Source organism: Oryctolagus cuniculus, chromosome 16 (genome assembly GCF_964237555.1).
Source record: "Oryctolagus cuniculus chromosome 16, mOryCun1.1, whole genome shotgun sequence".
Lineage (NCBI taxonomy): Eukaryota > Metazoa > Chordata > Mammalia > Lagomorpha > Leporidae > Oryctolagus > Oryctolagus cuniculus.
Window position 1 is genome coordinate 40,001,394 of NC_091447.1, and position 26,086 is coordinate 40,027,479.

At 51.2% G+C, this 26,086-nt stretch overlaps 1 protein-coding gene and 1 long non-coding RNA gene across 6 annotated transcripts in view; one reads left to right on the forward strand and one right to left on the reverse strand.

The window, feature by feature from the left end:
- SLC25A13 (solute carrier family 25 member 13) overlaps window positions 1–26,086 on the forward strand; it is a 189,909-nt gene that overhangs the window by 114,007 nt on the left and 49,816 nt on the right. For 3 of the 5 annotated variants that reach the window (XM_051852956.2, XM_070059810.1, XM_051852959.2), the window contains 6 exons: window positions 6,148–6,294; window positions 8,563–8,701; window positions 9,438–9,531; window positions 9,746–9,830; window positions 13,072–13,159; window positions 13,564–13,722. In XM_051852956.2, the coding sequence (XP_051708916.2) occupies window positions 6,148–6,294; window positions 8,563–8,701; window positions 9,438–9,531; window positions 9,746–9,830; window positions 13,072–13,159; window positions 13,564–13,722 (712 nt within the window). The remainder of the gene's footprint in view (window positions 1–6,147; window positions 6,295–8,562; window positions 8,702–9,437; window positions 9,532–9,745; window positions 9,831–13,071; window positions 13,160–13,563; window positions 13,723–26,086) is intronic. The other 2 variants (XM_051852957.2, XM_070059811.1) reach the window with 1 other exon arrangement.
- On the reverse strand, window positions 12,748–25,966 carry LOC138845895 (uncharacterized). Its single transcript, XR_011383204.1, has 3 exons — window positions 25,730–25,966; window positions 20,933–21,001; window positions 12,748–18,031 (listed from the first exon to the last, which is right to left on the reverse strand). It is a non-coding gene; the product is annotated as an uncharacterized lncRNA (long non-coding RNA).

A 26,086-nucleotide genomic window follows, 5' to 3' on the forward strand; every position in this document is an offset into this window, starting at 1 on the left:
TAGTTTGAATATTTTCCCTCTAAATTAGTATAAGATTATGCAAACAAAGTGGGTGCCTAGTATTAAACAGTATGCAGGTTTGTTATGTAAAAAAAAAAATTGTTTAAAATTGTGCTAAATCTGATGCCTTTTTTTCAAGAGTTTGTTTATCTATTTGAAAGGCTGTAGCAGAGAGGGAGAGATCAGGGAGAGAGGTGTCGATCTTCCATCTGGTTTACTCCACTGGGGTTGGGCCAGGCTGAAGGCAGGAACTCCATCTGGGTCTCCTACGAGGGTGGCAGAGGCCCAGTACTTGGGACATCGTCTGCTGCTTTCCCAGGTGCATTAGCAGAAAGGTGGATTGGAAGGAGAGCAGCTGGGACCCGAATTGGCCCTCACATGGGATGCTGGCGTTGCAGGTCGTGACTGAACCTGCTGGGCCACAACGCCAACCCCAGGCATGCCGTATTCTCTATACATCTGTGTTCCTTTCCTTGTAAACAGTTACCTGCACCCGGCCCCAGTTCTGACCATCACCTCCAAGGAGTAATTCATCTGAGTCACTTCCTTACTTCCTTACTAAAATTCTGGATTTCAGGATGGTGAACGGTGCAGATCATCTGGAGTTTTTTTGGTTAATGTTCTTGCCTTTGTAATAGGATGTGCTGCTGGTTTTTAGGGTCCGTTTTGTTGTTGTGGTTGTTTTGTTGTTGTGGTTACTGATAGATTGTTCTCAGGGAACACGCTTGCACGTCTGAGTACAGGTAGAGAGGGGTTTTTACGTTCAAAATTGCCCACTGGAAGACTGGGGATTATTAAGGAAATGACAGGCCTGAAACTATTAGAAGCATAAATGCTAGACCTAATGCGGCATAACCCCTCTACATGTTGATTTCTGTACAGCTAGCGATTCTTAGGTGTTCCATGTTTCCCTGTAGCAGTCTGAACGGGGCGTGTTGAAGCAGTTGCAGACTGCTGCCATGAAAGTCTATTCTGTTAATCATCACGCGCCAGTACAGAGGGGACAGAGCAGCTCACTACAAACAGGGAAGAGGAGCTGGGCCCGAGCGGAACTGCCCTAGAGACGGCCGTGGGGCGCCTCGCCCTGGGAGCTTGTGGTCTTGGGTCCAGGGTGCCCTCCCCACCTGCTGCCCAGGGTCGCCATCCACGGCAGTTCCCTGGCGCCCTTTGCCTGGCGCTGGGAGCGCTCGGTACAGAGGCCTGTGCCTTTGCAGCCCTCTGCGTCTGCCACACAGCCTCGGGCCCTCTGTTTCATGCTCTGTACTTCCTTCGCTATCAGCTTGATGTGGGCTGTGCCCCTGCCCTCTGGAGGCACGATGGGGTGATCTCATCTGGTTCTACAGCGTGCGTGTTTTCTCTCCTGGTTCGTGGTAGACCTCCCTGTACGGGCAGGAGGCGGGTCTGTATAGGTACCACCTGTGGCTCAGCAGGCACCACCGCCGCCACGCCCCCCTCTGGCTGCGTGTGGAGGTGTTGGTAAGGCCCGGCTCACGAGGTGGTTAGGAGGTCAAGGAGAGGAAGCAGGGCAGCACAGCACCCTGTTGGGAACACAGGTGAATGCTGGTCTTCTGGATTTGTTTTCCCTAAAATCCGTGTGCCTGAACTTTCAGATCCCCTTTCTACCTGTGCCTCTAGCTCTCTTCCGTACGGGGCTTAACTTCTGTTTGCAAGCTCGACTCACCTTGCTGCGGGTTGCTCACTGTGGTTGGCCACCTCGTCTCTCTCCCGTGAGGTGTCTTCCTTCGGGGTGGAGTCTCCTGTCTCCCCCGACATCTAAGAGAATTCTTTGAAATATAGCTCACTCCATTTTTACATTCAAGTTGTCCTCAAAGCTTTGTCCACATCTCCCTAGCATTCCCTTCCTTAAGCTTTCGCCCAGGGCAGTGTTGGAGTCAGTCACGCCTTGCACAGATCTCAACTCTGCTGCTTCTTAGCTGCGTGCTGCTAACCCTGCCCGAGCTTCGGGTGCCTCCTAAAGTGCAGCTGGTGAGTGGCACTTAAGACTTACCTGCCTGCTGGCCCGCAGTCAGGGTGCAGGCCCTCAACTGCTACCTCTCCATCCTGCCTGGTGCTGGGTGAGCACTCCTGTGGCTAGTCCAGAATGACTCAGCAGAACAGCTGTCCAGAATGACTCAGCAGAACAGCTGCTCTTGCCTGGATGAGACCTCGGAGGATTTGAAACCTTTCACCCCCGCAGAAGTCAAGCTGCCATTTATTAAATGGCTGTCTGGTGTGGCCTCTGTGTTTTACAGCCCTGTACAGCCGGTGGTGGTGGGCCTGTGTAGAGGACACCTGGGCCCCAGGCTACAGACGTCATCAGCTGAGTTCCCCCAGGAGGCGGTCGTGCCACAATGCTGGCACATCTACCCCTCCCCGGTGCCGACGCCCCGGTGTCGGCGTCATCACGTCACCCTCTCTTCACGCAAGCCTGCGGCATGCATTCCTTGCTTGGAAAGGTATTTCTGGTGACGGAGAACCTGCTACTTTGCAAGTGGCCCCTTTCATTGCTGGATGGTCTGTTGGTTAAATACTTCTGTGCGTTGTGCCAAACACCTGACCCTGGAGCTTCTCTCCACGGGTTGTGTTTTCAAAAGAAATATCAAGACTAGTCTGGATTTTTCGAAACTCGTAGTCTTTTAACCTGTGACACTTGAGTGTCACGGCTGCGTCTCCATTGCTGTCCAGCCCCTACACGGGTCACTTACTTCCCTGTCTGGTCCCCGCATTTGGGGAAGCTCCCAGTCCGTGTGCTGCCTCCTGGGTTCAGACCTAGAAAGCGTCAGACTCTTGGTGGCCCTGCGTGTGCATTAGGGTTTCCTTGAGAGCTTTGTGTTACGTCACGTGCCGTGGCCATTCTGTTCACAGATGGCGCGCTCCTCACTCACGTCTTCATGAGGTTGTCCGAGTGTCGGCTCTCAGGAGCGTCATTACCGCTTCCTCTGCCTGCAGCTCTTGGGGGCTCTGAGAAAGAGCGAAGGCGGGAGAAGGCCTTTAGATCGGGTCTCCCCTTCGTGTAGCTGTGGCTTAGGAAGGCAGTTCCGATGCCCTGGCTGCCTCGGCATTCGCCTTTCGTGGAAAACCTTGGGAAGTTTATTCTTCTCCCATAAAAACAGATAACAGCAAAACAGAACAGTTCTTGTCTTTCCCGTAGCTCTTCAGATTCCCAAGTGTCAAATATATATTTCAGTTAAATTTCTGTCGCCATTATCCAGGATAAAGCGCGAGGTGCATCACGGGCGGGCGGGAGGTTGGCATTGCAACTCTTCTGCCTCCTGTCCCATGAGGTTAACGGCGGTACCGTATAGGGTGGCGGTGCCATTTGTAAAGTCATTCCTGTGAACAGTTTCCCAACTGTGTCTGAGGCGTAATACGCCGTTGTGGCTGCTGTATCAGTCAAGGCAGAAGCTTCGTTTGGTCCCCAAGAGGAAGAAGCGGCCAGGACTCAGACACTTTGCTGCCTCAGTAAGCCACTTGAAAGCGGGGGAGCCGCCTCACCCACTGTTTTCACTCTGGCCTTCTCCTTCAAGAACTGCATGGATCTAGCTTCTTGTTCCACTGGAATTTTAACATCCCCAATCATTATTAGCTACTAGATGTGTATTCTCAAGCTATTCATCAACAAGGTTAAAAAAAAAAAACTTTCTTCCTACACAATGGAGGGATCCCTGCTAGTAAGCGTGGAGGGGCGGAAGTGCCGGCCGGAGTGCGGAGTGACACTGTCCTCACAGCCACTTGCACTGTCCCGCAGCTGCGGCTCCAGCCCCCCGCCCCCAGGGAGCCCCTGCTTTCCAAGCTGGCCCCCCAGGCAGGCTGGTTTTGCCTTTCTGGCCTCCTGCTTTCTGATAATATGGGTGGCCAGGGAACACGATGCTGTTTTTGGTATAATGGTCTGAAGATCTTTAAAACTCAGAGTTTTAAACTAGGGGAAATGGTAAATAACTGAAGATACCTTCCACTATTGTTGAGAGTAATCTTGGCTACCGATAGCTTTAGCAATGGGTCTAGCAATTCAAAGGCATCCGTGTTCATTCACTTTCAATTGAATACACACTGTGGTCGTTTTTCACTCCAGGGTGTTTAACAGTTGGTTTCTTCCTTCCTCCTGAATTGGAGACACTCGCACAGAGAACCCCTTTTTGTTCGATAGATCATGATTTGTTCATTCAGCTGGTTTTATGGAATACCCATCGCTGATGACAATGTCTGTAGCTGGAGTGCCACTGTATCTAAAGCATCCCCCCCAGCGGCATGCGTGGGGTAGGCGTAATCGGGACGGAGCGTCTTTCCCTGGCAAAGGTAGGGAGAAGGCAGGCGTGCTGACAATCGCTTATCCTGCCAGGTAGGATAAGCCAAGTCTCATAGCTGAGTTTCGGTTGGGAGGCCTGGTTCTGTTTGTGGAAGGTGTGTCGGGCAGGCCTGAGAGCAGCTCCTGCAGGGTCATGAGGCCCTGCATGGCGCATGGGTCTTGTGTGACGAGGCAGAGGTCAGATCTGTGATTCTGAAAGGTGACTTCTGGCAAGTGCAAGGTGGACCACGGAGGTCCGAGGAGGCCCTGAGCCAGCAGGCCAGTGATGGGAGAGAGGCACAGGAGGGACCTTTGAAAGCCCCAGGGGAGCTGCTCTGCTGACTGGTTTACTCTCGAGGGGAGGGAGCTTGAAGAATTGAAGGTGACAGCTTTCCAGGTGAGGTGATGAGAAAAACGACATGCCAGGAAGGAGAGCCTGGGACACATAAGGGGGTTTGTACACGGGGTGAGGGACGGCGAGTAGTGGGTTAATGGGTGTGTGGCTTTGTGGCCTTTACAAGGTCCCCACATGGGAGGGAGGAAGACTCGCATCTTTCCTCTCATACTTCAGTTTGCACTAATTCACAAGGGCAATTCATTTTTCCACAACTATAAGTCATCTCACCAAATAAAGCTGAATAATTAATTTCTTACTATTTACTAAAACTTCCTGTCATGTAAATAAATGGAAGTCCTTGAGAGCCACATCAATAATCCTTTTTAATTGCATAGAGATGAGCTGTCGCTCTATAGGCTGAGTATTGTGAGGAAGAAAATAAAAGGCTTTCTGCAGAAAGGTGCTTGATGAGTTCTGATATGAGACTGTTTTTTGTAACGTCTTTTCATTTGAAAGGCAGAGAGAGAGAGAGAGAGATCAATCTGCCATCTGCTGGTTTCCTTCTCAGACGCCTGCAGCAGCCCGGGCTGGGCCCAGCTGGAGCCAGGAGCCTGGAACTCAGTCCAGGTCTCCCATGTGGGTAGCTGGGACCCGGCTGCTGGCAGCATCGCTCGCTGCCTCTTAGAGCGCCCTTTAGCAGGATGCTGGATCAGAAGTGGAATGGCCAGGACAGGAACCAGCACTCTGACGTGGGATGTGGGCCTCCCAAGCTGCGTCTTCACCCCTGGAGGCTGTGCTGCGTTTTGTGCGCACGCGTGCCCTCTGGGCGTGGCGACAGACACGTAGGGTTGTTCTTTTCGATCATGTGGATCAAAACTGCATTGCCAAAGAGACTGCCGCACGTTTGCCTCTTCTGACCCCCCTCCCATATAACTCCTTGTGCAAGAGTAGTGGTCCGCGTATGTGGCCCTGCCTGGAGATACTTTTAACTGTCATGACCTTGGACAGAAGGCCGACTGGTATCAGGTGGGCGGGGTGGAGGTGCCCAGGACGGCCTCCCATGGACAAGAGAACCTATGCCAGATGCTGAGAGTGCCAGAGCCGAGCAGCCCTGCCAGAGCTCGCGCTTGCAGAGAGCTGCTCTTTTCTGTCCCTTGTCACGTCACAAGTTTGTACCAGGGCGCCATTCAGAACAGCTCTCTTCTGTGTGTTTCTTTGTTCATCTGTATCACCTACGCTGGCCTGGGCTACGTCTTTGAACCTACCACTCATTCCGGTTTCCATTGTCCGTGTGCTCTTGGCTGCCAGCGGGGCCCGGAAGTGATCAGGCTTCCTCAGGTAGGAGAGTAAGGTGGAGTACACATTTCCTTATCTAAGCAAAGTTCTCGGAAGGTGATGACAGCTCTCCAACAAGCCGATGGCGCTTGTTAGGGCCAGGTAGACTCCATGTTGCTTCAGCCCAGTTTGGAAATGAACAGTCATTTGCAGTAACTGAATGAGAAACAGTTTTTCGCTTTGTTTGTAGGAAATACAGTTGGAGCATGCAAAGCAGGCCTTTGTGCAGCGGGACAGTGCCAAGACTGGAAGAGTCACAGCCATCGACTTCCGAAACATCATGGTCACCATCCGCCCCCACGTCCTGACCCCTTTTGTAGAAGAATGTCTCGTAGCTGTAAGTTGTCACTCACCCTAATGACATAGTTTATTCTGCCCAGTTTAAGCTCAACTAATGAGGGACTGTATGAAAAATTCTTGTAAAGTATGTATAGTTTCTTTTCCTGTCTCAAACACTACTATTTTCTTAATGTGATTGCGTTACCAAGCTTGCAGGCTAAGAGTGTGTGTTGGCTCGTTCACTGGGTGGGTTAATTTGTCGTCTGGGTGAGATGGAATATCTTCAAGCAGGGGTGGGAACTGTCTGCCCAGGGGCTGCATAAGGCCCACAAAATCATTTGGTCTGGCCCTGCTAAGGCAACCACAGGCAAATGTGCAGTAAATCAAAATGCAGTAAATCTATAGCAGGCTAATTTTTAGGTTGATAATTTTGTATGGTCCACGAATAATGTTAATACCCAGTGGCCCTTGGCAGTTAAAAGGGTCCCCAATGCTGTCTTAAAGAAGCGTCCGGGTGCCTCTTGTATCCTTAGGGAATGGGTCCCAGGACCTCCTTGGACATCAAAATGTACACGTGGTCCAGTCCCTTATAAAAGCACCCAGTGTTTGCATGTAACTTCACACATCCTCCTGCACACTTTAAATACTCTCTAGATTTCCTGAACCATCCAGTGCACCGAAAATGTTCTATAAATAGTTAACACCAAATGGCTCAGGGAATGAGGGTAAGGAAAAACGTCCATCCACGTTCAGTGCGGATGCGTTGTTGTTGTCTTCGTATTTTCCGTCTGCTTGGCTGAAGCCAAGGGTGCAGCATCTCCACATGTGGCAGACTGACTGTACTGCTGGGCCAAAGAAAGAAGAAAAAAAAAAGTAACGCCCATGTATTGCTTGTTAGAGCAGGTTGGCAGAGCAGAAATTCTAAAGCTTGGATGCACTCACTCATCACCCATTCACTGTGTGTGTGTGTGTGCGCATGTGTGTGCGTGCGTGTGCGTGCGTGCGTGCGTGCGTGCTCGCGCGTACCTCCCTCCCCACCTTACGTCCTGAGCCCTGGGTGGTCCCACAGCAGTCTATGGTGTTGGATCCCAAGCCTTTGTCCTGGAAGAGTGGACCCACCAGGAATCACTACTAAAATCAGATTCCAGGGGCTCCTCCAGGCCTGTGCTTCACCATCCATAGGGGCGGAGGTCTTGAAATCTAATTTGTGAAGCTTCTAGAGGATTCTATGGCTCACTCAGGTTTGGGAGTTGCTACCCAGTTGTTACTCTCTTTTGTTAATCCCAGGGAGAGAACGGTGGGTGAGTTCCCCATCACTTGGGTTTCCCACAGTGCTCACCGAGGCAGGAAGTGAGGGAACCTTTGGGTTGTATCTTCCTGGTGTGTGCCCTCCAGACAAGGCCTTCCCTACTCTGCACAGGGCTAATCCAACTCCTTTCCCTGCCTGCACCCCCACCCTCACCCCATCCCCTTTCTACTTCATGCAAAACTCTCATGTCAGCTATTTTAAATGATTACCAAGTGAAGATTTATGTGGTTGTTAGCTTATAAAGAAGTGCCTTCCTATTAAAAACATTTTGCCTTGTTAGAGAGGGGTAGAATTTGAAACCGCAACACTGAAGTTCTATTCATAATAGACATGCTGTCTGTTCCCCCTGCCCCCTGTGAAGAAATACAGCTCCTTTAGAATTCTGATTATCAGAATGCTAACCAGTCTCCACCCCACCCAAGCTTATGACATCTCATAATTTTACCACAATACGCTTGTTTGCCACAAGTCCCACCAGTGAAAAGTCTGTACCTAAATGATTATTTATTGCTGGTTGAAAGTAACATGACATGTCTTGATATTAACGTTAGGTTGAGCACGTTTCATAGTATGTTTGTGTTGAGATAATATAATTTTGCATGTATAAGCACACACATGTACACATGCACATAATATAGTTTCGTGTATATAAGCCTTTGAGATTTGCTCATTAGATGAAATAAACCAACTTATAAAACATTTCCAATTGAAATCTGAACTCTGTAAATTACTACTGGCCCTGCTATAATCCTACACGTGTATTTATTTAGTTCTCTAGGAGTTGTGTGTGGAAAGTACAAGTTCTGGTCATGATTAGTTGCAGTTACTTCCAAAAATCATTTATAGCTTTTTTTTTGTTTAATGTGAAAGAAAAATACTTATGGTCATTGCTTCTGATACATGCATTCTGGATTATGTCCAAGCTTGCATAAAATACTTGTACGTCCACTTCTGCATCTTCCTCATCTATAAATCTTCTAATTTTTCATCTTCTCTCTTATTTTCAACTTACTTGAGGCCGCTGGAGGTACCACGTCGCATCAAGTTAGTTTCTCCTATTTTAATGGATTTAATTCTCTCCTGAACAACATGGAACTCATTAGAAAGATCTACAGCACTCTGGCTGGCAACAGGAAAGACGTGGAGGTGACTAAGGGTGAGTGAGAGTAGATCTGAATTCTTGCCTGCAGGTACCTTGGGGTATTATTGTTAGAAGAGGGGAAGGCAAGGAGGAGTTTATGTTACAGATTTTTCTATCTCACTGACACGGATTAGCCATATGGTCCATGTGTGTTCTCGGTCCTTTGATCAGACAAAAGCTAACACAACAGTCTTCGCCAAGTTTTAAATAAACTGAAGACAGCCTTTAAATGGGGAAAACATGTAAAGCTTCCTAAGTGTTTTCCAATCTTGCAAGAATTGGAACTGGATTGGCGGTTCAGAAGTACATGAGAAGTTCCATAATCGTGCCTGGTGACAAAGGTAACTTGAGGGCTAAGCCTGGAACAAGATACCATCGGCATTTGAGTGTCTTTTTTTATATATATAAATAGAGAATTCCTTCTGGAATTCCATAGCTTCATTAATAAAAATCCTGGGACCCGTGCACGTGGAGCTTCCTAGATGCTCCTCTCCTTATTTTCCCTGAGTGCCAGCGGGATAACATCCCGTGTGCCTTTTGCCAAGCCTTCAGGTGGCACCCAAAACCATCCCAGAGGACTGTCACGCCTGTGCCTTCCCAGGACCTGAAAGGACAGCAGAAGCTCTCACCCGATTTGGACGGACTTGAATTCTAGCACTGACAATAATCAAGTTCTGTGTTGTGCGCTCATCCAGTGCGTTTAGTGGCTGTTCCTCCTTGAATCTTTCCTTTTGCCTCTTTTTCCATATAGAGGAGTTTGTTCTGGCCGCACAGAAATTTGGTCAGGTTACACCCATGGAAGTCGACATCTTGTTTCAGTTAGCAGATTTATATGAGCCAAGGGGGTAAGTTGGCTTTCTTTCTTTCTTTTTTTCTAAATTAGGTTAATAAAAGGAGGTTAGGAGGTTGGGGAAGGAGGAGGGGCAGCAATTGGGAGAGAGAAGGAAGCCAAATTAAAGTCAAGGCCGAAATACGGGAAATGAGAGCGGGTCGGTGTGGATCGTGTGAGGTAAATCCTAGTAACCGGTGTCTGCCCCACTCCTGCTGTTTGTCCCGCAGACGCATGACCTTGGCAGACATTGACCGGATCGCCCCCCTGGAGGAGGGCACGCTCCCCTTCAACTTGGCCGAGGCCCAGAGACAGGTGAGCCCCCCGCCCCGGCGTCGCTGCGCCAAATGCCCCCGCAACCGGCCGCCCTTTTGGCGCTGGTAGCCGATTTGCCATTTGTTCCGTTCCCGCCTCTCCAAAATCCAGACACTTAGTAAAGGCTGGAGAGAGAAATTCCTCAGAGACAGGCTGATGCACAGCCTGGAGACCCCAGGCTTCTTCCTCGCGGCGGCCCCGGGCCCCGGGCGTCCCTGCCATCCCCGCACGGGCGCTGGGCCCCTGGCGTCCCCGCTGTCCCCGCACGGGCGCTGGGCCCCGGGCGTCCCCGCCGTCCCCGCACGGGCGCTGGGCCCCGGGGCGTCCCCGCACGGGCACTGGGCCCCTGGCGTCCCCACCGTCCCCGCTCTGCCCAGTATCCACACGAGATCACTTTGTTTAGTCTGGAGGCCTCGTCTACAGGCTTTTAGACGGCTTTTTCTCGGCGTTCATAAGCTATGTGGAAACAATTCTAGGAATGCTGCCTTTTATTTCACGGTTAACAGAAACCAAGTTGTTGGGGCGGTGGGAGTCCGCGCTGTCACCTTGTGTTCGGGTTCTGCCCGTGGGCCCTCGGGCGCGCCGTGCCCACGCGGCGCCGCTGGGTGCAATCCCCTCGCAGACTCAGCGTCGTTTCCAGAAAAAGACCTCCTTTAAGGCAAAGCCCTCTCTGACTCCTGCGAGACTTAACAGTTTCTGGCTCAAGGCTCTGGGGCTGTACGGAGACGCCAGTTTGACCACAATGGGCTGAGGCGGGCTGCATTTTTGGGACTGGCAGGCCTGGAGCCAGGATCCCCTCCTTCCCGCCCGAAGGCAGCGGGGCATTCTGCGTGCTGTGGTGGGCGTGTGCTCGGTCAGCCCCCTCGGGGCACCCCTGGGAGCCCAGTGTGCGGTCGTCTGCAGGGTGGGATGGGGTGGGGACTGAGGAGCAGCTCTGCGCCCCTGTGCCACCAGCCAGTGCAGGAACCCGGGGATTCAGAGAGCCGGGGAGGTACTTTTCAGATCTCCACTGCCTGCAGCCAGCAGTGCCCTGCCAGAAGTTCTCCTTCCCGCCCCTTGCGGCCTTGGAGTTGAGGATGGGTGCCTTGTATCCCGGCCCAGAGAGGGTTAGACTGGTTTAATGAGATTGACAGCAGGGGACCAGGTTTAGTGAGATTCACGGTGTACATGTTCCTGCACGCACCCCTGTGGGCCTGCTGAGTCCGGCAAGGGAGCTCACCCGCCCATGGGCAGCCCCTGCGGGCGAGCGGGGGTCTCTGTCATCTCATTTCAGGAGCTTCGGAAAAGTTCAGTAGAAATCCCGGCTTTCACGTGTCTGTTAGATGAAGAATTAGGAGTAATGGTTCCTCCTCCCCGTTGTCTTCAGAGTGTTTCTCATGCATTATTTTGATGCCAGAACACTTCTGAGTGTTGCATATTTACATCCAGGTAGATAAAATAGTGCTGCTCTTTGGGTGCATCTGTCAAAATGAACGTGCTGTTGTTTTCCACCCGCACAGGGGTACAGTCGGAAACAGCCTCTGGGATTTGCACAGAGAATGCCTTATAGTCTTCCGGATGCATATTTCTATATAACCCTATTTTCAGTTCAGTGGCTTTGGAGGAGATTCCAGATGATCTCATTGTGTCACATTGACAGCAGCTAAAACCCAGTAGGTTGATAGCTGGGGCTGGTGATTACTTTCATTGTTCACTGATTTTAATTATCGTGGCTTTTGAAAAACAAATTTTATGGAGTGTGTTTAACCATTCAACAGGTATTTATTAAGAAGTGACTATTTGTCACCCTCACTTGACAGCTCTGTGTGACACAAAATTACTGTTTCATTTGTGCAGCAGAGAAGTGTAACACTCTGAAACATTCCGGCATCCAAAACACTGAGGACAATAGGTCAGAAGGAAAAAAACAGCAAACAAACAAAAAAAAATCAGCTGACCAAAAATATGAATTTAGAGAAGACAGACAGAGGAAAAATAAAAACCACGTATAAACAACCACACACAGCCAGTGTGACCACATGTGGGTTCTCTCTGAGTAGTGCAGACGCCAGGATGTTAGTATTAATGTTACGTGACTATATAAGCACACAGAGAACTTAGTAAGACACAAAACCATGTTGTTCATAGTCTTGAAAAATTATCACAAAATCTTTGAAACGTTTAAGAAGGAAAAGTGAATCATGTAGCAAGCACCTGTCTACCCAGCCTGCTCCTTTGGGCTGCCTCTTCCTTTGTAAGACTTTATGAACATTTTTCTTCCTCTCACTTATGCTGTTAAAATGTAGTATTTCATGATGCATTTTTGTTTTAAGGCTATACCCTTATTTTTTAATTGGTTCTGTATTATTGGACATTGTTGGTATCTCCAGAATGCTGTCCCTTGAAAGAATACTGCTTTGGGACATTCTTGTAGATTGCACCTTGTTTACCTGCATGATTATTTTCTAGCCTGGCTTTTTAAAAGGAATTATTGCTAGAGAGATCCAGAGGAAGAGAGAGAGAAATAGAGCTACTGCTGTCCATTGGTTCATTCCGCAAATGTCCACAGTAGCCAGCCCTGAGCCAGGCTGCAGCTGGGAGCATGGAACTCGGTGCAGGTCTCACATGAGTGGGGAGGACCCACGTTCTTGAGCCTCTGAGAGTGCAGGTTTAGCAGTAAGTTGGCATAGGCAGTGCAGCCAGGATGGTATCCCAGTGTGGGATGTGGGCATCTCACGTGTAGCCTGGTTGTTAACAAATAGGCCAGACACCTGCTGTAAGCAGAACTTTTACAAGTAGAATTGCAGGGTCAGAGGTTATGCATATTGTGAGGATTTGGGGGTGTATTATCCAATTTCCCTCGGCTTATGCTTGATTTAGTGACAAGTTGAGGAGGCCCTGTTTTTTTTTTTTTTTTTTGGTTTTTTTTTTTTTTCCCCCCCAGCAGAACAAACAAACCATACAAACCCAAGCCTGCCAATCTGACAGATGAGGAATGATGTCTCACTGGTCTTTTTCAGTTTGTCTTTGATCACTGAGAGTTACACATGTGAAGATAGGTTCATAGCATGATTTTTGATGAAGAATGGCTCCGAGTTTAAATACAAACAGGAATAAAATTCATTAAGGAGAACTTAATGGCATCTAACCTACTTCCCTCTTGGGCGTTTCAGTTCTGCCGTGGATTTAGAACCAGTGAGTCACTTCTTAATAACACGTGCCTGTTTTTGTTCTGTTCCGGTCCGGTCTCCCACGCGGGAAGCAGAAGGCATCAGGGGACTCGTCGCGGCCCGTCCTCCTGCAGGTCGCAGAGTCGGCCTACCGCTTCGCCCTGGGCTCCGTTGCTGGAGGTCAGTCCCCCATCTTTGTTCCTCCTCTTCTCTCCCCTCTAAGTTTCCCTCTCAAAATATTCAAGGACAAAGCTCGCTCTCCCGTGCCCCAAGCCAGTTACCAGTCTGTACCTGTGGGTGTGGGACAGAAGCCAGGGATATTTTTTGTGCATGCCTACTCGTGACCAAGTGGCACTTTTCTCTTATGAGACAGGCTTTCTAAAGGCAGCTCAGTGAGCTGGAGGCTGCAGGATGCATGAATGAGAGTCTGCAGTTGTTTGTTAAGAGCGTGGGAAGGTGGCACACTTCCAAAAGACACGCATGTGAGATTTGCGTCTGTCCTCCGTCTTCTCTCTGACTGTCGCCACCTTCTCTTGCCTCCGGTTGACCTCAACTCCTGAAATACTGGTGTCATTTCATTCTAGCTGTCGGAGCCACTGCTGTGTATCCTATCGATCTCGTAAAAACCCGAATGCAGAATCAGCGATCCACTGGCTCTTTTGTGGGAGAACTTATGTATAAAAACAGCTTCGACTGTTTTAAGAAAGTGCTACGCTATGAAGGCTTCTTTGGACTCTATAGAGGTTAGTGCCATGCGCTGAATTCACGGGAGGTGAAATTGTCGGAGGCTTGGTTCCCCCCCTCGGTGCCAGTGGCCTGGCGAACCAGAACAGCCCATTTCTGAAATATTATTGTATAAGCACCTTCAGTGGCACAATCAGAGATTTCCAGAGAGACCACCTTCTGTAACTTATTACAGTATATTGTTACAATTGCTCTATTTTACTTGTTAATTTATAAGTTAACCTCTACTATGGGTATTTATGTGTAGGACAAAACACCGGAACACAGGGCTTGGTCTTGTTTGTGGTTTGCGGCTTTCTCTAGGGGTCTAGGTACATACCCGCCATGGATAAGCAGACACCTGTCGAGCAGGCAGCCCAGGGTTCGGCAGAGCCCCTGTGACTGCCTCTCTCTGACTGAAGTCTCCCTTCCTTTCATCTGGACTGGGGAGTTGATTCCTACCTCACTTGGGCCAGGTCCTCCACCTGCCCCTTTTCTCAGGCAAGGATTAAGGAGGGGACCAGTAGCAGAGACTGACACGCAGCCGTGGAAAGGGTCCCACCCCCTGACTGCTTCTGCCTCGGCCTTGGCCCAAGGAGACGAGACTCAATTCCCAACTCCCTTCTCCCTATTCCCTTCTGCAAGGAGGGAAAATGCACATGCATGCCCTGAAATGTGCTGGCACCACCATGCAGGGAGGCTGAGGCCAGGGTCTTCCCTCCTCCCCGTCCTGGGCCTGCTCTAGCCTTTGGTGCTCCGCTGAGGCAGGCCGGAGAGCTGTGAGCTGTGTACACCTGTGCCTCTAGGCCTCTTCTGCCATCTGCTGACTCTAGTCTTCAGATTAACTCCCACCTCAAACAAAAAACAAAAACCCTCTTGAAGGCTTTCGCCTTAGAAGCTGGGCCATTTGAAACTCCAGAGAAGTTGCACTTTGCAGGTTCTGTTATAAAGGGAGATGACCCATCAAAGGCCTTTTGATCTCTTCTCTGCCCTCTTTCCCTTACCCCCTGCCTCCTCTTAGAATTTGGAAGGTCTTTGACCCCAGGTGATTGATGATGACCCTTGTAGGGTCACTGCCTTCCATTTGAAATACATCTCCCCCTGCTGACAGCCACCTTGCAAATGAAATGGCTCCCAAGTAGTACAAGGTTAATGTCACAGTTTCTGCTTTGCAGTGAGTCAGGCAGAAGCAAGCCACCCCTTTACCTGCTGATTTGGGTGGTTTTCTGAAGGATGAGCCCTGAGCCTCCGGTCTGGGCAGCCGTCTGAGCCTTGGAGTTGCTTCGCGAGCTAACCCTATGGGCTCTTGTTGGCATTAGATTGGATGTCAGTGGTGCCCTTAGAATTGCGAGCATCCTCTCAGCACTGCTAAATGGGTTTAATTTGCCAGTGTAGACTTGGGGTTTTTTTTGTGTTCAGTTTTGAGTCCCTTCTCTTTCCTCTGTGGGCACACACCGGGCAGCGGAGCCCAGTAGGCAGGTGGTATCCAGGTTTCCCCTCTGTGCCTCAGCCTTTGGCCCCATGGACAGAGCAGCTTAAAGCAGGCCTAAGGCCTGGGCGCCGAGTGCATCTAGGTCCTGAAAGGAGGTTTCTTGTCTCGGGGTTTCGGTTCTTACATCTGCAGAATGGGAGCAGCTGCTTTTCACTTCCCCGGGAAGAAGGCCAGGGAAGAAGCTGGCATATCAGACAGACAGAGGCTCGCTCCAAACACGGAGGCGGCAGCCCTTTGCCCCTCCCTGGGCTTGCAAAGTCTGTTTTCTGATGAGCTCCAGTTGCATAAGGGTAAGGGTTGGCGCTGTCCTTCCAAGGGGACCAGTAGGCTGCAGCCCTGAGATTAGCCCTGGGGCCCACCTGTGTTCATTTCTCCCAGGCTTCTTCTCTTTTCTAGTGGACAGGTTTTTTATTGGTTTGTTTAAAGATTTATTTATTTGATAGAGTTACAGAGAAGGAAGACAGAGCGCACTTCCACCCTTCCATCCGCTGGTTCACTCTGCACATGGCTGAAATGGCCAGGGCTGGGCTAGGCTAAAGCTAGGAGCCAGGAGCTTCTTCCAGGTCTCCCACCTGGGCTTCAGGGGCCCAAGCACTTGGGACATCTTCCACTGCATTTCCCAGGCCATTAACAGGGAGTGGGATTGGAAGTGGAGCAGGCGGGACCCAACCATTGTTTAAAAAAAAAATTACAATAGAAATAGGAAAATCTTTGTGAGACTCAGTGGTCTAACTCTGTGTACAAAGTCAAGATATAAAATACCTACTTGTAATTTCTGAAACTCAGCATTATCACATTTGTGTACAGGACGTAAAGTACCTGCTTGTAATTCTTTGACTACATGTAGCATTAAATGTAATTTTATTTTTAAAAATTTAGTTATTCCAGGAGAAAACTAAATCTTGAGCTTTGAGAGTATAGAATTGCTTTCACATAGCATCATCTGAGAATATGTGAGAGTACATCTCTAATTTGTAGACGTGTCTCGAAATATTGAGCATGTTTTTCCTTATTACAGAATTTTCCTTAACATGTAATTTTTCTCCATCAAGATAGATGTAATTGCTGCGATTTCCTGAATAGGATCATTCGGGCATGTTGCATAAGTGCGGTCTCTGTCCCCTGTTTTCAGATTACCTTTGTGCGAACTTCTTAACAAAGTGGGCAGTTGGCCCTGAGACGGGGTGCTGGTGCAGCACCTGTCCTTATGATAGGCTGATAAGGCGCTTTGGCAGCGTCTGTGCTCACATAGTAAGTCCCTTTCTGTGTCCCAGTCCCTGGTGTGCGTGTGTGTGTGTGTGTGTGTGTGTCTGTGTGTGTCTGTCTTATAACAAAAATGCAGGAGTCTGTATGGAAGCAGTTCCCTGGTAATGGTAAGGCAGGTTGTGTGGCTTTTCCTTGCCTGGGCTGCTGCCAGCGATGCACAGGGCCCCAGTGCTGGGAGAGCGCGAGTGAGCCGCTGCCACCACAGCACTGACACACACGGCTGTGACGGAGGGCCTTCCGCAGGCCTGTGGCTGCAGGGGCTCTAGGACTGGGAGTGCTCGCAGCTCCCTGTTTGTCTCCAGGAGTCTCCTGTTTCTGCTTGCTGGAGAAGAGGCCTTTCCGAGTCCCAGGACTGACTCACAGGACCTTCTCCATCATGCAAACTACGTTCTTTATAAGAAAGTGACGCCTGTTCCTAGATTTGTTTTTCTTTGCAAGTTTTGAAATTCAGACCCCCAGGCAAGGGGTGGGGTGTGTGTGTGTGTGTGTGTGTGTGTGTGTGTTTAGGGCTGTAGCATCTGAGGGTCCAGGTCTCTGTGAAGTCACCTGGGGAAGTCTGCCTCTGAGTCCCCTTCCCCCCAGCCGCCTCCCGCCAGAGCCTAGAAACAAGCTCCGGTGCTTGAAATCCCTAATGAATTACCTGTCAGCTCATTGGGTTTGAATGAAAGGCATGGAATGACCAGATGAGCCAGCCATTGGCCAGCTCTAGACCCAGCATATGAAAGGGAAACCATTGATTGGCTAATCCTCCATAATTAAATGTTCTTAGCTGTCCAGGAATTGCTGATTTCTGCCTTTGAACTCTGCTACCCTGCCCTCCCTCTGATGCTTCAGGTAATGAGATGAGCATCCTGAGAAATTAGAGTGTTCTGGGAGGACTTTGGGGTAAAAGATGGGTTCAAGAGAAGCCAGGGTTCACCAGACATACGTCTGAAGAGGAAGGCTTTTGTTTCCGCTGGTGGGAGAATCCCTTAAAAGGAAAAAAAAAAAAAAAAAACCAACTCCAGAAGAGAAATGAGATTATTTTATGAATTAAACTTAATTTGGAGCAGTGCTTAATCTTTGAGATAATTGGCAAGGAAAAAACTCTTCATGAGCGCATGGCACCAGGCTCGGGAGGCTTCCTCCATGCCTGCTCCAGGCCGTGTGTGTGATGCAGAGCCGTCCTCTTTCATCCTGGACTGTTCTCAAGGTGACATCTAGAGGATGCTGCGGCGACGGCTCAGGAAGCTGCAGATCCCGGAAGGAAGCTTTGCCACGCAGCCCGGGGACGCCTCGACGGTCGCAGTGATGATGGTGGTGCTGCAGAAGGGAAGAAGAGTCCAGGTTCTGCAATTCACGCACAGAGTCTCTCTTGTGCCCAATGCTGTGGTTAGAAACAGATTTGAAGTACCTAGCGCGAAAATAAAATGATGGTGTTTCGTGAGTTTGTTCTACTTTATGGGCACACACATCTTGGCACAAACAAACCACAGTGAATCCACGAACTGCCCCAAGTTCCATTGTGGCCTCTGAATGAGAGTAGTTTAAGTCGGATTTTCTTGGCCAGTTTCTGCACGCGGAGTGTTAAACTGTGAAAAAGATCAAGAGGCAAGATAATTGGTTATAGGAAATCAAGCAAAAATGAGCCAAGGCCTTGAAAGGTGCTGGTGTTTGGCACAGTGGCTAAGACATTGCTTAGGACACCCACGTCTCATATTAGAGTGCCTGAGTCTAGTCCCGGTAACCCCACTTCCTGCTGACGCACGCCCCGGGGGGCAGCAGGTGCTATTTCAAGTACTTGCTTCTTTGCCACCCATGTGGGAGACACCGATGGAGTTCTGTGCTCCCAGCCCCAGCTGTTGGGGAATTTGAGGAGTGAACCAGCGGGTGGGAGACCTCTGCCTGTTTCTCTGTCTCTGCACTGTAAATTTTAAAAAATGAAAATTAATAATTAAAAAAAGAAATCTTGGACAGAACCTGCGCTGGGTTTCTAGGTCTCCAGAAACCTACAGTGTAACCTGAGACAGAAATGACAGCCTGCAAACCAGGCCGGCCAGAGTGTTGCTGGCGACCCGAGAGCCCCAGGCAAAAACAGTGTGAACTGAGAAAATTGGGAAAGACAAGAATTCACTGGATGAATTAGTTCCGGCCTCAAGAGTGATCATTTATACCCAGCTACTGCCATTGCTGAGACAGGAACAAGGAAACTGGTTCAGCCTCAGCACTGGGGAGATAGCGTAGACACAAGCACAGATGGCCATGACCCTGCAAGTTGTCACGCGCTCAACCGAAGACCCGAGAGAGGATGGGGTCCTTCTTCCCGGTGACCTCTGCTTCTGCAGAGCCCAGCATCAAGGAGTCGGGGAACTAGGCTTTTTCCAGACGTCATCTGGATGATTCGTTGGCTGCTGTGACACACAGCCTCCCAAGGGCGTCCCGAGGTGCATCCGTGCTAGCAGGTGGTGCTTGAAATAGGGTGACGCGCTTGGCCCAGGTGACCTGCCCTCTGCACCTTCCCCAGCTCACGGCGCAGCCCCGCTCTGGGAGGACTGCACGGCTGTGCTGGGGCTCTGAGAGGGGGGTCGTGTGGCTGGGCAGGTGGAAACAGTGCGTGCCTGGGGCCCTCTGAGCCAGAAGCCGAGGGATATGGGGATGGGAAAGAGAGCTTGAGCCAGCGCAGAGAGCAGGCCGCAGAGACTGGAGTAAGGATAACGGCCGTGAGGCAGGGCACACGCCGTGCGGATAGCTCCTGGGAGAAGGCAGCAAGGCAGCTGTCCAGGGTAGGCCGGGGCAAGGGCAGCAGCCTCGGCGGTGAGGTCAGCAGGGCGAGCATTTGCCATCGCAGGGGTGACCACCCCGTGGCACCTGTGTGCTGCTCTGGCATTGGTTCCGGGAAGGGGGCATGTGAGGGATAAATGTCCTTGGCCAAACTCCACTGCTTGGCCATGCTCCGGAAGCCTGAACCTCCATTGTATGCTCTGAGCTACTTGGTCAGCGTTGGCCCGGCTAGGCCTGAGCTTGGTGTTCACCTGCAGCGGCAGGGTTGCCTTTGTTGTCCAGTTCTTCCCTGTAGGAGGCCACTTGACCTCAAGCCGTGCCCGTGTTGCCCCGCCTGGCCTTTCTGAGCGACGGATGTACCTGCTCCGGACAACATGTGTGAGTCAGTTCATCTTCACAGTGACCCCTAGAAGATCATCCTGCTACTGGCCACTGCTGTCCCTGAGCCTGCTCGCCAGTGCCTCCCATCACTCACCGGCTCACCAGGCCGTCACCTGCACACACGCGGCCCTGGCGTTCAGTGTGCTACCTGGGGGCTGGCAGGTGCGACATGGACATCTGCTGCATGACCACGTTGCTTTTGCCATGTGAAAGGGCCGGTCTGTGCCAGGTGCGGGGCCAGCATGAACAGGGGCCCAGAGGAAATTTCCAGAACCGTCTAGGGCTGAAGAGTAAGCAGGACCACTAAATCCACTGGCGGGCGGGGCAGGCTGAGCCCGAGGGCACGGAGTGTTGGTCTGGGAGCAGAGGCAGACCTGCGTGCCGCTGCCTCACGCTGTGTTACCAGGGGTGACCACCACGCTGCTCCCCCTTTCTCACTCTGGTTTCCATGAAGGGAGAGAAGGAAGAATATGGTGACCAAATGTAATATACAGTAAACAGCTACAAAACCCTTCCCTGTAGCACCTGCCGTGTGCTTGGCACCGGTCTGAGGGCTTTGCGTATTTGGACGTATCTGCTCCATTACCCCATGAAGATGGGGCCACAACTAGGCCCGCTCTGCAGCTGTGGAGACTGAGGTAGGGAGAGGTTATATCCCCCCGCCAGCGGCCAAGTGAGAAGCCAACCCAGCAGCCTGGCCGCAGGGCCTGCCCTCGGATCACTCAGCTCTCCCCCACCACCCAGGAGACATCACACTGGGAGAAGTCGCTGATCAGCAGAGGTTGGACAGTGTTTCACTTCAACTAAAGAAAGCTTGTTTTAGCCTAAGAAATGCTTGAAAAACACATTGTTTCATCCGCGCTATTTCCTCATCTCTGCCTGAAGTGAGCGAGGCCCCCAGGCACTGTCAGAGCTGAAGAGCCCTCCCACAGACGGGCCGGTGTCAAGGACAGGCCCAGTGTCAAGGACGGGCCCTGTGGCGCAGGGACAGCGTCGCACTCCTTCCCTGATCTGGCCGTGAACGTCGTTCAGAGTGAACCACCTCGAGGCACTGCACTTTCTGCGTGTAGGACGTACTTGGTGAAGATCTGATAACCTGTATTCATTTTCTCATCGAATTATCCAAATCTGAGGGTAATTCACAAAGTTTGTGGAAGATGGAATTAAAAAATGAATTTATTTTGGTACCTCAAAAAAAAAAAAAGGGAGGGGGGAATCCATGCCCAGATTTTTGGATAGCATTCATTTTCCACAAAGTTTCCAAGTGCCTTCAGAGGCCTCCAGTTAGCATCTTGTTTTACCAGTGAGCCTGAGAATGCAGAGTGACTTACCCAGTGTCACTGAGATGCCATCCCAGGCCTGCTCCCGCCGAAGCCCCCGCCTCAAGCTGCTCCTTTTTCCTGATGAACGCAACAGAAGTAGCTCTGATTAAGTCGGCCTTTGTATTGCATTCCTTTCATAGTCCCCCCCGACCCTGTAGTTCTGGAACGCTAGTTCTGGGGGGTTCTCAGCTGTCGGGCAGCACCGTCAGCCACTCATCTGGTGCGTTGCTCAGGGGGCCGCCCCCGGGGGTGCTGCGTGAAGCTTCCATCTGCGGCTCCTGCCCGGGTCTCCTTGGGTTGCAGAAGGCACTGGGATCAGAAGGGATGGTGTGATTTATACCTCCGGCCCGTGGAATTTGAAGACAAAATACAGAATTAATAGCACGGCCTGTAAATCTTTTCTCGCATTAGCAGCCCTCTGGTAGAGTCGGGTCTGCCAGGGAAGCATTGCCATATGTGCTGATGGAGCCGAGCGAAAGCGGGAAGAAGAGAAAACTAACCACACTCATAAATCTCGCTTGAGGCTGCTGGGAAACCGAATGCTGTCCTGTCAGGTTAGAAGCAACACGCACATCCCTTCTGTGTTACGAACGGTCAAAATGACTCCCCAGGACCCAGAAGAAACATCTCCTCCTGCAGTGCAAGTCCGAGCGCTGTGCTAAGATACGCAGACGCCAAGCACACTCACACCTGACTCTCCCACGTGCGTACAGGCAATGCCTTCCCCACACTGGTGGCTCTCAGTTACCGAGGCCGTGCGGAGCCCTGTTCCCCGTCTCCCCGTGAGGTCAGGCTCCTGGAACTCCCACCTGTGTGATGGTTCATTGTCCCCCAGCTGGGGACCCCTTCCAAAGAGTATCTGCCCCAGACCGGTGGTGTTGAGGCAGTAGGGTGCTGGTCTGAAGGGAGTCAGATTATAGCCTGCAGCAACCTGTGTTCTCCACCCTAGCCATCCATTAACCCCAGATGCCAACATCTGGCCTGATTCTTTGGAATAGTGAGTGACAGAGAGATCTTTCACCCATGGTTCATTCCCCAAATAACTGTAACATCTGGGCCAGGCTGAAGCCAGGAACCAAGAATTCCATCTGGGTCTCCCACGTGGATGGCAGGGGCAAAGTACTTGGTCCCTCACCTGTTGCTTTGTCAGGCACAATAGCAGGAAGCTGAATTGGAAGCAGAGTATCCAGGACATTCAGATAGGGAATACTGGTGTCCCAACCAGTGGTTTAACCCATTGTACCACAATGCTGGCCCACTTACATTTTACTTTATTTATTTATTTAAGATTTACTTATTTATTTGAAAGGCAGAGTTAGAGAGAGAACCAGAAAGGGATCTTCCACCTGCTGGTTCATTCCCCAAATGGCCACAACAGCCAGAGCTGGGCCAAGAGGAAGCCAGAAGCCTGAAACTCTATCCAGATCTCCCATATGGCTGCAAGGGCCCAAGCACATTAGCAGGGAGCTGGATCAGACGTGGAGCAGCCAGGACTTGAACAAGCACCCATATGGGATGCTGGCTTCGCAGACACCAGCTCCTTTGTGCTTCACTTTAAAAGCTGCTTCATTAATACCCAGAACTTGGTCCCTGTTCCTGAGTGTGTCTGGGGAGAGACGTGGTGCAGTGCCCCAGGCAAGAACACAGATGCTGGGGCCAGACCACCCGTGCTGAACTGGGCTCAGGCAGCTTCTTTGAAGTCAGCTTTAGTTTCTGTACTGAGTGATGGAGATGAAAATAGCATTGCCTGAGTAAGGTGGTTGTGTGATGAACTGTGTTAATTCACACAGAACACAGAGCAGGCCTGACGTGTGTTAAGCGCTCCAGGTATTGGCAGTCTTCATTATCAGCACTGTTGGTATTTATTGGGTCTTCCGAGACCCATCCGCAGGCTCCGGTAGCCTAGCCCCACCCCTGGCCTGGAAGCCGTAGGGCCTTTGCACACCCCGACCCCTCTGCCTGCATCACGCTCCCTCCGTTCGAGCCGGTCCCTTCTCCAGTGAGCCCCTGCTTACCTGAAAGCCCGCCACATCTCCCCTCCTCCTCCGTGCTTCCCACCTCCCTCCAGGCCTTGACACCCCCGGCTCTGGAACTCAGATCCCACTGGTTGTCAGGCTCTGGGTCCCCTTTCCTGGACTGAGCCAGAGGCACAGGCCTTGCTGTGTCCGTCCCACCGTGCCAGTCCAGGCACATGCAAGGTGTGGTGTGCTTGCTGAACAGACACATGTACACTGCCCTCTCTTTATCTTCAACGCACAGTTTGCTCTTTTGCCTTCTGCTGTTCGCAATGCATTTCTAAATTTATGGCGAGAAAGACAAATCTCAATTTCTCGAAAGGCTGGCTGAAGTGATTGTATCCAGCGCTGCAGGCATGTGGCTCTGTGGGCTGTTTTTTATTAGCCATTTAAAAAGACTGTCATGGGGTGGTTATGGAGACAAGGGATCATCATTTAAATCACAGTGCTTCCAACATATCCACAGTTTTGGTCTACAATTTAATGATGAGAAAAATACATCTAGCAAGTAAATATTTAACTAAACATTTTGGTACTTGACCTGAATACAGTGAGTGAAATAGAGATTCAGATGTTAAGATGCAGTTTAAACAGCTTATGCCCGTATTTTTTTTTTTTAAATAAATTTATTTGAGAGGCATTGACAGAAAACGATCTCCTATCTACTGGTTCACTCCTTAAATGCCCGCAACAGCCAGGGCTGGGCCAGGCTAAAGCACAAGCTAGGAGTGCAGTCCAGGTCTCCTCGTGGCTCCAGGGACTAGGCACCGAGCCATCGCTGCTGCCTCCCAGGGTCTCCAGGGGCAGAGCTGAGACTCGAACCCAGGCACTGTGGTGTGGAACACAGCATTGTAACTACTAGGCTGAGAGCCCAGTCCTTATGCCCCTGTTTTACCAATAGAAATCCATGTACTTTCATGGGGTACTAACTTTCTCATTTATAGGCATCTGGAAAGATTGTTAGGAGGTGAGCATGCGTGCTTTGAGCAACGGCACTGGCTTTGCCCCATGGCTTCCTGTTCCCATCTCCTCTGCCTTTGCTGCTCCGGTTCACCAAGACCGTGAAGAGCTCACCCCCACTCGGGCTGGGGAGAGCATCGGCGTGGGGCTGCTTCTGGAAAGAGTGCCCCCGTGAGAGAACCAAGGCAGGAATCCAGTAGGGATCCTAGGACAGGGGTTGCCACTGGGACCGGAAGGTGGTCAGGGCTGGCTCTGCCTGCCACGCCCCGTGGGTGTTCTCTCTCCACGGTCTCTCCTTCTGCCCACCCAGGCTTGTGTATGGTGCTTGCTTCCTAGTGACATGGGCACAAGCGTGGCTTCCAACCAGCCACTTCGCCTTCTCCACCCACAGCACCTCTACGTCTTGCGCCTCGGTGCCCGCAGGCTCTGTCTGCTGCCAGTCGTGTTCTGGAGAGGGATTCTGGCTGGGCAGCCCACGTCGGTCCTAGGCTGTACGGCTCAGGTTGCTCAGAAGTTGGCAGGACCCAGGCAGTGGTCACGTGTGTCTGTGTGGGAGATGCAGGCACACATTTGCATGTGAAGTGCAGACAGAGCCACCCGCTCTCTGAGGCCTCAAGAGGATTTAGATCTGAACCCTATGCTCACCACTTAGCTTCTGAGTAACTTAGATGATATAATCTCCGTGCTCCTTGTTTCCTCTCGGCGGGGTGTGTATGAGGATTAAATGAGATAATACAGTGTCCCTCCCGGACGGCAGCGTGACCCGTACACAGTTCTCACGCTCAGGGTTAGCCTCCTGTGTGTCCGACACAAGGCATTTGCCTTTGATTTTTCTTCTATTTCCATTCTTGGAACAAAAGAGAATGAAAGTGTGTCTGAGCTCCGATAGGTGGGCCCACTTGTTCTGTAACTGCTCTCCTGAAATGGCCCTCGGCTGGCAGAAGCCCCGCTGCTCCCTGTGTCCTGCAGCTCGCGTGGTCCCACACAGAGCCCTTCCCCCTCCTCCCCAGGCCTGGTGCTCTGCACAAGCCGCCCCTTCCTGCAAAGAGCTGAGCAGTAGCAGTCAGACCCCGCGTTGCTTCTCGCCCAGTCCCCTGTGCGCACGCACAGCATCAGAGTGGTCTTTTGAAAAGCATGAATTAGAGGTGAGCGTTCGGCACAGCAGCTGAAGTTGCCACCTGGGACGCCTGCAGCCCACGTTGGAGTGCCTGGTTCAGGTCCTGGCTTCTCCACTTCTGGTCCAGCTTCATCCTGGTGGGCATCCAAGAAGCGGTGAATGATGGCGTAAGTGCCTGGACCCCTGCCACCCCCGTGGGAGGCCCAAATGGAGCTCTGGGCTTCTAGCTTCAGCCTGGCCCATGCTGGCTGTTGTGGCCATTTGAGGGAGTAAACCAGCAGATGGAAGATCCATTTGTCTTTCTCTCACACTGTCTGCCTTTTGGATAAAATAAAAATAAATAAAATTTCTTAAAAAGCATTCAGGAAAAAGTTGGCACCTGTACTGAACATGAACAGACTTCATGTATATGAATTAGCACAGCACTCTCCTGCAAAACTGCCCTCCGCCTCCCTCCAGCTGACTTCAAATTAGCTGGGCCGAGGACCCTGGCCTGCTGCGTGGCTGCAGTGTCTGGCGCGTGCCACTCTCCCCGTGTGCACTTCCTGTGGCACAGGCTCATGGACGCCTCCTTTGGGAGCACAGCGGCCCTGCCCCGCTTCTGCTTCCCTGCCCGGTCTGCTCCCGCCCTGGGAGTGCAGTCTGCCCTGGTTGTCGCTTCCCTGGACAGCCTGCCCTTCCTCCAGGTGAGACCAGCGTGAGCAGGACACTCACTTGTCCTGTGCTTATCGCCGAGTCGCGATGGCTGAGTGGAGGGACGAGAAGAGCGTCGGGAATGTGTGTGTAGTAGAGGGAGTCCACTTTCAGGAGGCGGGAGGGAAATGAGCCCACGAGTGCAACAGTGAGATGTCCTCCGTCACTAACACTGCAGATTACGCAACGTGCAAATGATGTAGAATGCGCGAGGGGAGTTTGCTGGGTCTGATGTGGCCGTTAGCAGTTAGTGCTCAAACATTCCGTCCCAAGTCTTCTCATCAAAGGTAATAGCAGAAGATGGCAGCAAAGATTGCCCCAGTTTTTAAGTGGTGATCCCCTCGGTAGAGCTGTTGATTTGTTTAGTTAATGCTAATT